Source organism: Eleginops maclovinus, chromosome 18 (genome assembly GCF_036324505.1).
Source record: "Eleginops maclovinus isolate JMC-PN-2008 ecotype Puerto Natales chromosome 18, JC_Emac_rtc_rv5, whole genome shotgun sequence".
Classification (NCBI taxonomy): domain Eukaryota; kingdom Metazoa; phylum Chordata; class Actinopteri; order Perciformes; family Eleginopidae; genus Eleginops; species Eleginops maclovinus.
In genome coordinates, this window is record NC_086366.1 from 18,355,257 (window position 1) to 18,370,238 (window position 14,982).

General features: G+C 40.8%; 2 protein-coding genes across 2 annotated transcripts in view; one reads left to right on the forward strand and one right to left on the reverse strand.

Annotated features, from left to right (window-relative positions):
* nbeab (neurobeachin b) overlaps positions 1-14,982 on the forward strand; it is a 179,335-nt gene that overhangs the window by 122,223 nt on the left and 42,130 nt on the right. The gene's annotated exons all lie outside the window — the stretch shown is intronic.
* On the reverse strand, positions 134-2,431 carry mab21l1 (mab-21-like 1). Its single transcript, XM_063906312.1, has one exon. The coding sequence runs from the start codon at positions 2,075-2,077 to the stop codon at positions 998-1,000; it is 1,080 nt and encodes a 359-aa protein (XP_063762382.1). The 5' UTR covers positions 2,078-2,431; the 3' UTR covers positions 134-997.

Here is a 14,982-nt window from a genome sequence, read left to right on the forward strand (position 1 = left end):
AAAAAACGCCTACAAGAGCAAGAGACCCTGAAATTAAAGATCGCATTATATTACTATCGCATGGCATTAGGCGTTCTACTGTTGAAATCACATTTAATAAAACCATAATGGGACACAAATATAAAACAGCTCGTTTTATTAGCGCTTTAAATTAGATCAAAGACAGAAATAAAAAATCAGATCACAGATGTTATAATCCAGTGTATTTCAAGTGCATTGTTTTCAATTAAACTGTAATATATATATTTATACTATATATGTTATCATTTTCTTTTTTTTTTATCATGTAGGCCTAAGCATGGTAGAGATAAACAACAACCAAAACATGTTCGAGTACTTTAAATAATAATTCAAGTAAATTGCTGGAATGTTTTCAATGAAGCAAATGTTGTACGCCTATCAAAATGTAAACTTCAAAAATTAGACAATGTCCATTTAAACAGATGAATCAGACTACCACTGATGCAAGTATAAATTAATAACGTTTCTACCAGATAAAGAAAAAGTTCAGAAGTAGATTTAAACAGGTGGATCCTATTTACGTGTCACAGAACAACATTCACAATTTCAGACCACTGGAATCACAATCTATGAATGTATTTACAGTATAAAATGTACAGATGTGTGTTTTTATTTTATTTCCCAAGTTTCCCACGGGGCTTAATTGTATTATTTAAGGAAATGTCGGATTTAGGCAACCGTGTGGCACGGAGAGAAAGGAACCACTGTTGGTGTGGCCTCCTGGATTAATGGTAGCCAATAATTTAAATTTGCTCTGAAATATTGACACCGCCAAAAGGTGCACGGGGATAAGGGCAAACCTAAATGTCATTAAAAATATCAAAAGAGGCTAGGCCAAAGACGTATTCAAGGACAGAAGACAGTCACATTTCTAAGACTTTGCAAATTGGTTGGCAATGTGTTTCTGTCCGTTTATGAGCTCGTTAGGCCTTTTTACCACATGTTTTAAGACGAGGTGAACTAACATATTTTTACCTCAGAGTTTCTCCAAGCTTTTGGGGTTGGTCAGTATTTCTCTTGCCAGTCGCCAAGTCTGTTTGGCTGCATTCTCTAGAGAAGAGTGAGGTTTTCCTTGAAACAGGTCTAAATTAGGGAGGAAATAATGCGGGCACCTTCTGCACTGCAAACATGAAATAAGCTGCAATAATATCCCGTTCAGGCGGTCTCCGAGGCAGTTCTCATCCCAGTCTGACTCCCTGGGATGCTTCTCACACTCGTAGGAAACCAAAGTTTTCATGTGGTAGTTGTTTAGGGGTGTTCCGGGCAGTTCGAGGTGACGATCCCGCAACGTTTTGAGGACTGACAAGCATTTCTTCCTGCATCCACCCAGAATGAGCCGGTTCTCGGCCTCGGCGAACTGCAAGACCCAGGCGTCGCTTTCTGCTGAGCTCTGCTTGCCGTTCAGGGAGTAGCACTCTTTGGATAAAAGATTGAAACCTTCCGCCTTGACTTCTGCCACTCGGTTAGGTCCCGGCCAGGGGATGTGAGGGAGAGGCCAGTGCGCAGCGCTTCGTGGCCAGATCCCAGTGCACTTGAAAGCCGGCGTGATTTGCACCACATATCTGTCTCTAATGCGCAACTTCACCTCACTTGTGTCAGCGACCATTTTGACAACATCTCTGTAGCTGCATTTATCCACAGCCTGCGCCACCAGTGTCTGAAATCTCGAGCGGATCTTGCGCGCCGAGAGGTAACCGGAGGCTGTGATGAATTCAACCCAGAGAGACATGCTTCTCTTGCGGCCGTCGCTGAGCTTGAGCACGGCACAACCCGGGAGTGATCCGTCATCTACAAAGTTGAATACTCCCATCTGATTCAGATAGAGCACAACTTCGAACTCGGTGGGTGAAATGACCTCCAGTCCCTCGAAACGATTATCCATTTCGCTGAGAGAGCTGATGAAGCGGGGCTCCTGCACCTCGACCTCCTTCAGGACATCCGATACCACCTTGCACACCTCCCGGATGGTCTTGGAGATGGCTGCTTTTCGAGACTGACATTTCTCGTTGTAGTATTTGTTGAGGTGATACACCAACTTTGCCTGGGCGGCTATCATATTTGGGCAGAGATCCGGGTTGTACACCGGAGTCTCGCAGTAAGCCGAGGGATCCAACGCGGCGGTTTGTACGGGAGCCAATTTTAGAGAAGAAAGAAATCTATTTAAAAAGAAATGAAATGCCTATTTATAAGACACCTATTTAAAGCTGTGCTCAGAGCACATCCGTGATAATAATATCATAACATTAAAAGCTGCATTGAAGTGCACGAAGCAAGTCCTCGAATGTATCAGGATGGCCTGCTTAAAAGTCCATTTCAAAAAATGCCTTTTGGTTTCTTTCTGATTACTGTGCCAGTTAGGAGTCCGCGTAATTGCTCAGAGTGGAGTGTGCCCTCCTGACGCAGACGCCCGGTGTTGCTGTGTTTTACAACAGGAGACACACACACTCTTTATTATAAGGGAGGAGTTGAAACCAAGATGTCCAATCGCTGTCCGATGCGTCACCGCTTCCCAGTTTATCGAAAACAAATTCATCCCCGGGTGCAATGTACAAGTAAAAGTACAGGTAGTAGTAGTATATCCAGGAGCGGAAGTACAGCTACGCATTTTGGGAGAAGAACAAAAAACAATTTCACAGCGTTACGTTGCTTTCTCTTGGACTATATCTGCTATTTTTTTTAGTCCGCGTTATTGAATAATATATGAAACCGTAGGTGGATGTAGGATTGTGAAATATGTTTGGATAATAAACGTTGATCATGTTCGTATAATTTAAATATTTTCTTTTTCTCCAGTGGTTCAGACCTAATTTATTAAGGTGCATCAGAATATTATACCTTTTTTAATTTAGGTACATTTTTACAAGAACGAAACGAAAAAATAAATATGAGTTTTTGCTATATTTAGGCGTTTTCTTTTTGAAGCCATATCCAGTTTTCAACACAGTTTATTTATTGTATCTTTAAGGGTTAGTTAAATTCAACAGTCTGTTGAGCAGGTTTATTTCTGAAACATTTCGCGTTTTTTATATTTATAATTGTGATTATATTTGACACATTAATTATAGAGTGTTTATGTATCGAGTTTACGAGTCCCGCTCTTGTTACAGATTGTTATGCTCTTTAGCTGCGAGGCAACATCCTGCAGTGTTGTGCAACAATTTCATTCAGTCATTTGATCATTTCAGGCTACTGTATTTTTAGAATATAACACATTTACATCTATAACAGGAGTGCTTTAAATGTTTATTTATTTCTTACATTGCTCAAAATGAAAGCCCATTAGCAATGTTGTAACGTGTTTATCTGCCAACGAAAAGAAGATAGTTTAAAAGAGTGTTAGATTATATTGTAAAATTATTTACGTTTTTATTTGTTTTTCTTAAATGCCAGAAATTAAATTTCATTATTAAGTTAACATTAATTACATGAATTGGTATTTCACAACACATTATTGGGTAATTATACTTTAACAGCAATCAAAAAAAGATACAGTAGCAGCACTACAACAAACAAACAATATAATTATTAACATAGTTTGAATGCATCAAAAAATGGATAATACTAGGTTAAAAGCATTCATTTTATATATACTGCAACATGGCTGACCATTTAACGCAAAGTCCCATAATGTTTCAGTGTGTTGTTTTTGGGCACAGCTCTCTCAGGTTGATTCAGACAGTAATCCACAATAAAGAGCTATTGCAAGAACACTAAACCCTCTCTGGCTCTCATCATTTCTCTGGCACCCCATCTCACAAGGTATAGTGCTGGCTTTGAAGAGGACTTCAAAAAGATAATGCTGCTCGGATCAGATAAGGAACACAACGGCATTTACACTCATCTCTGCTCTAGTAAGAACTGCATACGACCAGACATTATGAGGGCAGAGCGGCGCTCGTCAGCTCTGACTCACTACATGGATGCGGCTGAGCAGGAGCTGTCTTGTGTGTGCGGGAACAACCCTTATAGATAGGTAACTCCCATTATCGTCACAGCATGTCATGGACACACTGCTGTGGCTTCTTGGCAAGTCCCAGTGATAATTCAACACTGTCATACCAAACAGAAATTTCAGATATGGAGTAGTGTCATTTTCTCTTCTTAAAATCCTAAATATGGGACATGGTAGAGCTTTAAATAAAGGTTTATAAAACATAAAAAACATTTGGTGTATTTCTAGTTTTTCTCAGATGTATTGCTGGATAAATTCCACAATCAAAAATATATTTTCTCATTGCCATATTTCTGGAGGATATGGAGGACATTATGAAAGGTTTTCATGTGAGTAGCTAAAAGCCTCCTGCCCTCTGAGGCTTTGATAGTCTTTTCTCTCACTCTCTCCCACTGTCTGTGACCCAGCAGGTACTTGCATTTTATTGAAACCAGACTAGCCTCACTTTCCAGGCTATATCTTGGTCCAAGTCAGATACCTCTGAATCCAGTTGCACCTTTTGAGTTTGTGCTCCGTCCTTTGACCATTCGTATGCGTGATAGAAGGGGGGATTCTCATTGAGATTATCACCTCGTAATCTAAAGCATGTGGCTGCACAGATCCCACAGTAACTCAACCTGCTCTGCAGTCCCAAGACTCCAGCAGTTGTCAGGTCTAGTCTTAGACAATCAAAACTTCTTACCCATATCTTTACCATTACAACATTACAAGCTTTGTTTCTTCATTCACTATCCCATTAGGCTATTGGAGGCCCTCCAGTGTGATATATGGGGCTTTGATTCCAGTCCAGGCCTTTTTCTGAGCAAAATGCATGCACGATTGTGTAATCAATACAATGACTTCTACTTCCCCTAATTTTGCACAAGCATGTGACCCTGTTGTCAAGGCGTCTTTGTTCCAAAGCATGCCTCTACAGTTATTCATTTTTTCTCCTCCATTTTTCTTTTTCCTTTCTTCCAGCAAGACTGATCGTCCTGTTAACATCGACTACCAAAAGGTCAATGGTGCCTGTATGATGGCTGAAATTGCTCTTTGATGACACCCCACGTGTTTTGAGTGACTTAAAGTGATATTCCACTGATTGTAGCTAACATTATTAAATGTGTATTGCCTTATTTTACATTTAATCCTTGAGGCTTTATGCAGTCATTATGTACATGCATTAGTTATTTACATGTATACAATTATTAAACTAAGACATACAGTATGTGTCATATCTACAAATGAGCATAATCGTAGTAAAATGATTTTTATTCTACGTACAAAACAGAGTATGTAGCCTCAAGCATTTATTGAAAAATAATAATATTCTTAAAGAGTGTCCTGGGGGAAAAGAAAAAAACCCATTCTCTTTAAACATGATAGTTTATTGACTATTTTGATCATCACTATTCTCTATTGATTTGGCTATAAATGTATTTCATAAACAAAAGGTTATATAATAACAATTATGATTGCTTTATTTAGTTTCAATTATCTGTATTACAGTACTTCAGGACTATTAAACTGCTTAATGGCTTTATATTAGGATAGCATTCAGCTGATTTTAAGCTGAATCAAGACCTTTAATGACCAGCAATCCTGTGACTGGTATATATTTTAATAATCCAATTACATGAAAACAAAAAAGGTCTGCCATATGCTTTTTCGTTAAATTCCTGGGGTCATTTAGTTTTGACACTCTCAAGCCATGTCCCATACAAAGGGAGTTTACCAGCTAGCTCCAGAGCTAATATGCAGATTAGTCAAAGTAGACTTAATAGGATGACATTTTTCTATGTAAATCAGATTAAAAGCAGTGACACTTCAGATAAGTGACATAGACACTGGCTCTCAAACTGTGAAAATAATATACTTTAATCTCATGGGATAGCCACTCACTTTGACACATTTCCTATAATTGTATTTGTCACAAATTAAATTGTCTTTGGGATTTTTAATAATGAAACATTATAATTTCAAGCAATATGGCGTCTCTGTTGGAGGCCAGTTAATTTTTGGGCCCAGAGCCTCATTGAGGACCCCCTTTGGATTGTGTCCATTCATGTGTTTTATTCTCTGCTGTGTATTAGCAGCCTCCTTTGGAGAAGTCAGGAAGCTGGACCACATAGCCAGAGGCTCTAAGAAACCCTCTACTGATCTACTCAATTGTTAACTGTGCACCATATCTATAACATATACACACACCTAATGCACCCGAATGATGGACATTTTTGAGAAAACAGAGAGGTGGAAAAAAGTGTAAATTATCAAAGTTAATTGATTGTCCCTGCTTCATTTGGCCCTTCACCCCTCCCCTCTGCAATATGGTACGCTTGTCAGCCTTGTGATAAATTACATGCATGTATTTGCATGAATTTAGAATGAATACAATTCAGTTTCCTTTGCCAAAATAACGATCCAGAAAATGTGTGGTTTGCTTCACAAAAGGAAACACAGACTAACATTGTGTTCAGTGCACTTTTTTGCACAGGTGATTCAGTTGGCAGTTGAGTGCAGTAAAAGTGCTGGTGCAGTGTTTTCCACCCGTTTTATTAGCAGGCAGTTTAGCGTTGTATTTAGTTGTAGATGACAATGCTTAACATTGGCTTTATTGGAGACTGGAGCAGGATTTGTGGCTAGTTTATTATTTCTTTACTAAGTGTTTTTCCTGTTTTCTAGAAATTGTTGAGGCTTAGATTGTTGACTAGTTTATCTGGAGATTCTTTTATTTTATTTGTTGGGAAAACTATATGCCCGACCATCTTGTCTGTGGTAAAAGGCAAGCATTCAGCAGCAGCAGTGTGATTAATCTTAATGTCTGCGAGATGTCTAGCATCTAAAGGTGGGCACTGTAATCATCTGCCCACTGACCCCATGATGCTCATCTACAGTCCTCTCCGCAGCCCTTGTGTCTTATAAGCAATTTCAAATCTCAGATTAACAGTTCTCTCCCAGGTGTCATGTGGTCTTAGAATAGGTGTAAGAAGCACATAAAAAAGAGAATGGAAGAATTGGTGGCATATTCTAGGTTTGTGGCTGTTGGTAATCAAATACTGCTGGTGAAACATATGATAAAATTAGGCAGTGTTGCCTAAATAAGGGATGAAGGGTTCATAATTGCCAGTCTTAGAGATCTGAGGTGCCGGGTGCCAACTGTCAGAGCAAGGCTAATGATGACAAATGTCCCTCTATGCAGATTGCTGCAGCAGCAAAGGGTGTGCAGCTGAGAAAGAACAAGAAAAGAAAAATGCAGAGGGCCTAATAAGAGAAAGCCTGTGTGCACATATTTAATGACCTACATTGAAACAAACCTCCCTAACTGATGGGCTGCCTTTGAAAGCACTAAAGCTTAAGACTGCTTCCGCATAACATGGTCGACTCGCTTACAATACCTGGGACTGATATTAAAAGTCATATATCCCTGTGAATCATTACTATCTGCTACTCAAATTGATACAGATGACAAAAAAATAGAAACTATAATTAACTTATATTTGCTTGAAAGCTCGTCAGCATGATTTAACAATACAACTGTGTCCTGTAGGAAAGTTAGCTCTACAGTATATTTAGCCATACAATACTTTGTTTACTATGAGGACATGATAGCATGGATAAGCATCATCCTTATTGGTAGTTATTGTCATTAGCTTATCTTTATTTGATCCTCATTATTGTGCAAGATAGCAAGTGTTGTAAAACATTTAATGGTCCACTACTTGTCCCTGTCCCTGTTTCACAAAGCTAAACTGTTAAAAAATGTTTTATCTCTTAAAAATGTGCTTGATTTTAACCTTCTTTGTAGCCATAAATCTGATTTCACTTACTGTGACGTAAGGATCACGCTAAAAAAAGAGCAAACCCAGAGTGTTGCATGGCCAGATTTCCCCAATTTGTTGCATGAATGGCTTTTGAAAGGGGTCCCTCTTTGTACAAAGGGAGTCTCGTCTTTGTTTGGTTTCGCCCCATCTGTGTCATCTGGTGGTCTGTGCAAGAGGGTGGTGTCTCAGGGTGCTCCCCAGCGGCGATGCCAGTTGTTTTATGGACTCGGTGGAGTGGTGCTGGGAGTTCATAAGTTGGCTGGCCCATTGTGTGCTGAGCCCAGCTGACACGTGTGAATTGACTCCAGCATATTGACAGATCATTTCCATTAATGAATCGGAGGAGTCGGCCTTGTTTCACTCTGTGATTTATGCCCTTGCTTCATCATCCTCTGAGCTCAGGGTTAACTAACAGACCCCTGAATGACTCAAACACAAATTGGTGGATGAAGCGAGTTTGCTTTGTTCAGGAGCTTAATTTATGCGTACATAAACATACATATATAAAGTCTTTTTATTTATATAACCCAAAATGACAAATTTGTCCCCATGTATGACATACTCAATCTTTAAACTTAATAATCATCTTAAAGTTTTATATCTCAAATTTACCTCTAATAGAATAGCATGTTGGTTTAATCGTTTTCTAAAAATAATTTATAAATTAATTCTGCACATTAATCTCTAAACAACCTTGGAAAACTAAGTTTAATTTCAACAATTACAACAAAGAACTGATATGTTTTTGGAGATGGTTGGCTGCCCTGACTGTTTCTTGATTTGGTATGGAGCTCCTTTTGTTTGTAGCTGCTGGTGTCTGATCAGCTCGGCCCTGATCTTCCATGGCGAGCATCCAGGTTGTTCAAAGCAACAGCCACACACTGCTGATAGTGCTGGCCTCAGCCTGGCCTGTCACCCCCACCACTGCTGCCACATGGAAGGAACATTTGCTCGCCACCATTTTATGCCGCTGTCACCATCCCTTCAAGAGGGGAGGTGAAAAGGAAAGGAGGGAAAGAGGGAGGCTCACCCTGAGCGGATGCTAGACAAAGATGGCAGCAGAGACATTTTGTCTACTTTCATTAGTTCTGGTGGGGGTGAGCTGTGCTGAATATTAGCCTGTTACTGGAAAAGCCACACATTGTGAAGCGCAGATGAGGAACATGTCACAATCAAATCTACCCAACCTCATTTCCATCTTCCTCACGGAAAAAATGGGACATATGGGACAGGATGCCAATTGCTTATTTTATACGGTAATTAACATCCCTCAAACCGTGTTATATGGTAGGTGTGTCTTAACCATGACAAAGTTTATCTTACAAATTTACATATATATTCCAATAGGGTTAGATTTGTAGGCTCATACCGCTCAAAAAAGGCTTGTGTGCTGTACGTCATTAAGACATGAATGAACTTTGTTGGCTATCAAGCATGTATAGCTTTGTTAGGACAGCGTCACTTTAAGCAAAACTCAGCACCATTCGTGCTATAATTTCCTCAAGTGTGTACTCTCTGGTGTCTGTCAGCTTTAAATTGGGACCCTTCCTAAACCCATACGCACACTGTATGTATCTCTGTGTGTGAGTATGATAACAGAGGTCTGTTTTTAAGTGAGTGAAAGACAGTTTGGTATGGGATATGTTTGCACATGCTTGTGATAAACCTGATTGTTTACTGTTATTTGTGATCAGCATGGCAATCATAATCACCCACCCCAAACTCCCTTTTGGAGCTCTGCCAAAACAAAGATGCTTGATCTGGTTTCCTTTTTTTCAGCCTGCAACTGACTCCTTTGTTTACCTAAATAACAGCATTCACACAGCAACTCCCTGATTGGTGCTTACCCCAGTGTTTGTGTGTGTGGTAGTGTTAGTGGAGATGTATCTGAATGTTGTTTTGTCCTGCTGGGCTTTCATCTGGTGGACTCATTATAGTAGCTATCTCACTGGGCTGTAGAGAAGCTCAAGAGATGGACTCCCTGTGAAAGAGTCATGATGGACGAAGAAGTGCTGATGTGCAGGTTCCTGCCTCCAGGCTTTCACCTGCTCAGGAAAAGCCCCAAGGCAAAAAGAAGCAGGCCGCTCAGACCAGCCAATGAATGATTGCAGAGCTAGAGTCAGACAGTTGCTCACTGGAGGCCTGAATATGTATGGTAAAACAAAAAGTTAACTAATAAGTCAGTGCATGTCTGAATCTCTTTTTAATCATAGAAACAAACAAGTGAAAAGGAGGATGAGAGCACCAAAAAGATGGATAAAGTTGTGTTTTTCCACCTTGTTAAATTTCAAACGATGTTATTAGTGTCAATTCTGTGGTCTTGGCAGGGTTTGGGAGGTGTCTGAGCGAGGAGTACGGGCGCAGGGTGAGAGCATGTCGGCTGTTGACACCATCTAACGAAGGGAGGATTAGGAGTTTACAGAAGCAGTAATATGATAGGTCAAAAAGAGGAGGCACTCCTCCACAGCACTTGGCTCTGTAATGAATGATTGACTGGAAAAGGAGAAGCTGCCACTCGCTGGCTGAGTGCTCATCTTGACGCCTGCCGCACCGCTCCACGGCTCCCCTTGATCACGTTTCGCTGCTCCCTTCTCATCTAAGGCACCAGTCTGCAGGGAAAAGCTGCTTTTCCCTCTTATTTTTCTCCCTAATTTACACATTTAAGACATTTTTGTTTGCTTATTTGCAATTCCTTTTTTTGTCAGTGAGCCTCTCTCTATCAGTCCTACTCCCAGCCGTGAAACCAGCCCCCCACCCAACACACACACACACCCTCACTTACAACCTTCCCTTTCTCTTGTGTTTGCCTCGAGGCAATGAACTAATTTCAGGTTCCATAATTGCAGTGTGTTGTACACCTGTCTGCTATTAATTCTCCCCTGTCTCTCATTCTCTTTCTTAATGAGGTATTATTGTAATTATTGTCATTATGTTATTTTCTGTAATGAACTTGATTGATGTTGTTTTTAGGGCACTATTTATTCCCCATAATTAGAGGTAATGTGTTAAGAACTTCTACAGGCACTGGTAGACTGAGACTCGTGCTTATGGGTGAACTCGGCCCCTCATTCGCTCATCAGCTGACCTCTGAGTTCCCGCTCAGTGCAGAGTTTATCTTGGAAAAGGAGAAGAGAGCTGAGCAGCCTGGTCACCACTGAATAGGGCCCTGCTTGTAGCCATTTTAAGACCATTACAACAGTGAAAGGCTACACAATGGCCAGCACTGGGCTTTGTTTCAGCCCGTCACTTGCACCCTGTGAAAATCAAATAGTGCTAGGCCTTAAAAGAAAAGGTGAAAAAGGTTTTGCCCATACTCCCATGCTTTATGGAAAATCTGGTTATTTGTTGAAAAGGGCAAAAAAAAGTTTTCAGTGAGTTGATTTTGAATGTTATTGTGGAAGAGGCAAACTACTGGAAGGAATGCTAAAGAAAATCTCAGCTGAATGAGAGATGTTGAATTTTTTTTCTCAGCGGCTCTCAATCCAATTAGGAGTTTAATAAGGGTCATGCATAGAGACTTCACGCTGCAGGTCGGGTTCTTTTGGGTGCTTTTGGGGAGTAGGAAGGGGCTGAAGTTGGATAGCGCCTGACTGAAGGCTGGTCTCTTTAATGTGTGGTGAGGGGTCTTGTGCCCTGGTGAGTCATTGAAACTGTCTGGGGAGCACAGATGATCTTTTCCGTTATTTTGAAGGCCAGGTCGGGAGATAATCTGACACCGTGGTTAGATTGGTTTCTCAGGTGGTACCAATTACCTGATCTCTACAAAGCCTTTGCTTCCCCCCTTCCAATGTTTCTGTAGTCCTGTCTCATTTGCCCTGAGATTTGCTTTGGATGTATTTCTTTAAACAGAACATCTTTTCACTGATATGGACTTAAGTCAATATCATGCAGCTCTCAATGACTAATTGTGTATCTGTTGTCGTCAGGTTTAGCATCTTACCTGGAACACTCTACCTACTCTTGTAACTTAGAGTGAAACTGCAGAAAGGCTATATGGGTCTTTAAGGGGCCTTACTTGATTTTTAATCTCTCCCTATGAGAGGGAGAGTGGGTAGGAGGGCCCTAGAAGTGGACACATCCAGCCTTTGTGGGTTTGTTCACATGCTGTGGAGCTTTGAGTGTCTGACAGCCGTTTAACTCCACACGACCTGCTTCTCAAGTGCCATCGTTTGGTCGCTCTTGAATCCTGTTAGGAGCCATAATTACAATTCATGCACTCCCTGCGCTTCTTTTGAAGAGCCATTGAGAAAGCAAAGAGGGGTGCGGGAGCCTCAGAGAGCATGAGCAATACAGGCCCTGCATCAGCATGGAAACACTGTGAGGGTTTCAGTAAATTGCTTAAATATAGTGACCTGTACTGTCAAATCAAACCACAGCATAGTTTATTGTAATATACAGCTGCTTAAAAGGATAATTTGGTTATAAAATGTAAAATAGAGTTAAATGTTGATATGGGTGAATAAGTATTTACAAATTGCAGGGATAGGTTTGTTATTGTGTAAGTTAAAATACATTTTATATGTCACATTTAAAAAGTAGCCGTTCTTCCAAGTATGCAAACAATTTGAAGCGAAGCGCATTGAATGACTTTCAAAGGGAAAGAGGAGAAAGGGTGATGCCTAATAGGTGCTTTCGTAATTTCTGAGTTTTCATAGCTTAATCCGTTCTGAAAAGCTGAAGAGAAGAAAGGCTGAAAATGGCCCTCAGTATTAATTCGATGTGACTTCTGTACAATAAGGGCTGTGGATCCCAGAAACCCATTTCCAAGCTTACCTTCTTTCATCATCCTCAGCCCTTGGAACTTTTGCCTAAATGTTTCATGAAACCAAGGCTGTAAGCCTCTTTGGTATTCTGTCTTTATAACGCCTGGTTTAAGACCATTATTACACCATGTTCAAGGCAGAGGAGCACATACAAACAGTGAAGCTGCCGCTCCATTATGTGAAACTCAAATTGATTTAGTACAATTGGGAGAGCACTTGTATTAAAACACACACATTCTATGGCTCATTTCCCCCCTTTCATTTTGGAGTTTTGCAAATGCAAATAAGGGTTGCTTTGGTTTCCTTTGTAGAAATAAGTTTTCCCTCCGGTTTTCTACTTTTCTTTGAGCAGAAAGTGTCCTTTATCAATTATAAATATTCATTGATTTAAACACACCATTTCCTCAGAAAATGGACCAAACCAAACGTAAAGACAGTGCCTCATTCAGGGTTCATCCTGATCTGAAGCGTTGACACAATGTTAAATTAAAATTAAATTAAAAAGTGCCAGCAAGTCTTTATTTTGTTTTTCCTTTTCCTGCAGAGAGAGATAAAGCAGGCAAATGATCTGCTTTCTTATCAAAGCATCCTATGATGATGTGCCTCAGGAAAGTACAGGGTGTATTTCACAGCTTCCGCTGCTGTGGTTGCTTTGAAACACATCTCCCCCATTATAAAAATAATCTCAGGGATGCGGATACATGTTTCTCTGTTTTATAATTTCAGGAAACCAAAAGCCTTCTTTTCTGCTTGTGCATGTTTTGTTCACACCAAATAGGGGGAAACTAGCATGGGACATATTGGGTGGGTCAGTGACCCTAGAGAAAACAGCTTGCATTAATATGGTCTAATCCATTGTAATTAGTCAAATTACAGCAACCCAGGCAGCTTGTCAGGGGCTGTCGGCTTTGGCAGGCTCACAAGATGGCGTACAATCCCACTGGACAGCAATGGGACCCTTAGAATCCCTGCAAAGCTGCCCTTCTGCACTTACTTTTGCTCCTTTCAGTCCATCTTCCTGGTCTCCTCCATTGTTCTTTCTTGACAAAAATGGGGAGGGCTCTTTCAGCTGCGCTACCATGTTTTCACATCTTCTGAGTTGTCATCTATGCCCCCAGGCTGCTAGCTTGGCTTCTTGCCTGCCTGCTAAGGTGGATAAAAATGATATGAGGATTCATAGCACAGGCTACAGAAAGTCAGAGTAATTATATCAGTGCTGTACTCCTCCTACGTGACTTTATGAGAGAGAGTCTGATGCAAGCTAACCAGCGCCGCTAAGAACCGTAGACATGGTTAAGACACTTCCTCATGTCGTGGCTTAGCATTGGTAAAAAGATTTAAACTATATAATTACATGAGGATAAAGTACAAATTATCTAGTGCACTCAACAGCCAGATTATCATCCCCCTGCAAACCCCGTTGAGCCCCAAGGGGTGAGCCTGTATGACAAAAGGCCCTCATTAGCATAAATTTACAAGCCCTCTCGTTCAGAGAAGCCGATAAGAACCTGTTCCACCTTTGCTTTGGCCCTGAATGGCTTGTTGTGCTTTTGGCAATGACAGATAAGTCAGGGTAATTCCACTTTATGCCTGAAAAAATGATGCTCCAGATTCTGGCTGCATCCCGAAGGTGTCACCCACGATAATCCTCAAAGAGCGTCCAGCAGAAAGGGGGCTGTGTGTTTTCCAGATGATATACTGCAAATGACAGAAAGAATTATACCAAGGAGGCCAAATCTGTAACATATTATTAAGCAATTCCCAGTGAATAACAGGGATAAAAGGATAATGGATGAGGGTGTCATTATTACCTTGGTGCTGAGGGAAGCGGCAAAGCAAAGGTAGAGAGACAAGATTAATTGAGGACGAGTGAGGCGCTCATTGCTCATCAGGCCCTCTCGTCTAACCGCTTGCTCTTTCCGTCCCACTCCTACTCTGTCTCTCCGCCTCTCCATCCTTGTCTCATTCTTTCTCTTCTTCTCTGTCTTGCTCTGAGCCCCTATCTCTCCCACGCACCACCACCAGGAAAAAATGAAAAGAAAAGTGGGATTTAGAGCGATCAGCTTGGCACTCTGTGGCAGCCAGAGGAAGCTGGTACTCAGGCCACGGAGATTTCAGTCATCTTAAGGCTGACAAGTCCCTGAAAAAGTGCCATTAGGAAAAGCTTGCTGAAAGACCCCATACCAAATGACTGCATCCCTTCTCCCAAGCTCTTTAGTGAAGGCATCCTCAAGCTGTTTATCTGGATGATGTGCTCACTAAGTGTGTGCATGTGCAGTATGTGTGGCTGTGGCTCTGAGTGGGTCATCACTTGAGCATGTTCATATGTATGTTTAAATGTGGTGTCTCTTTGTTTGTTTATTGATTAGCTACTTATACTTTTTTTGTAAAACATCATTAGGTTTCCACTTACAGGAAGGAGACAAAATAAATTGCATTTTGTGGA

Excerpts from the sequence above, each read along its gene's own strand:
- mab21l1 (XM_063906312.1), bottom strand. The coding sequence starts at position 2,077 with ATGATAGCCGCCCAGGCAAAGTTGGTGTATCACCTCAACAAATACTAC.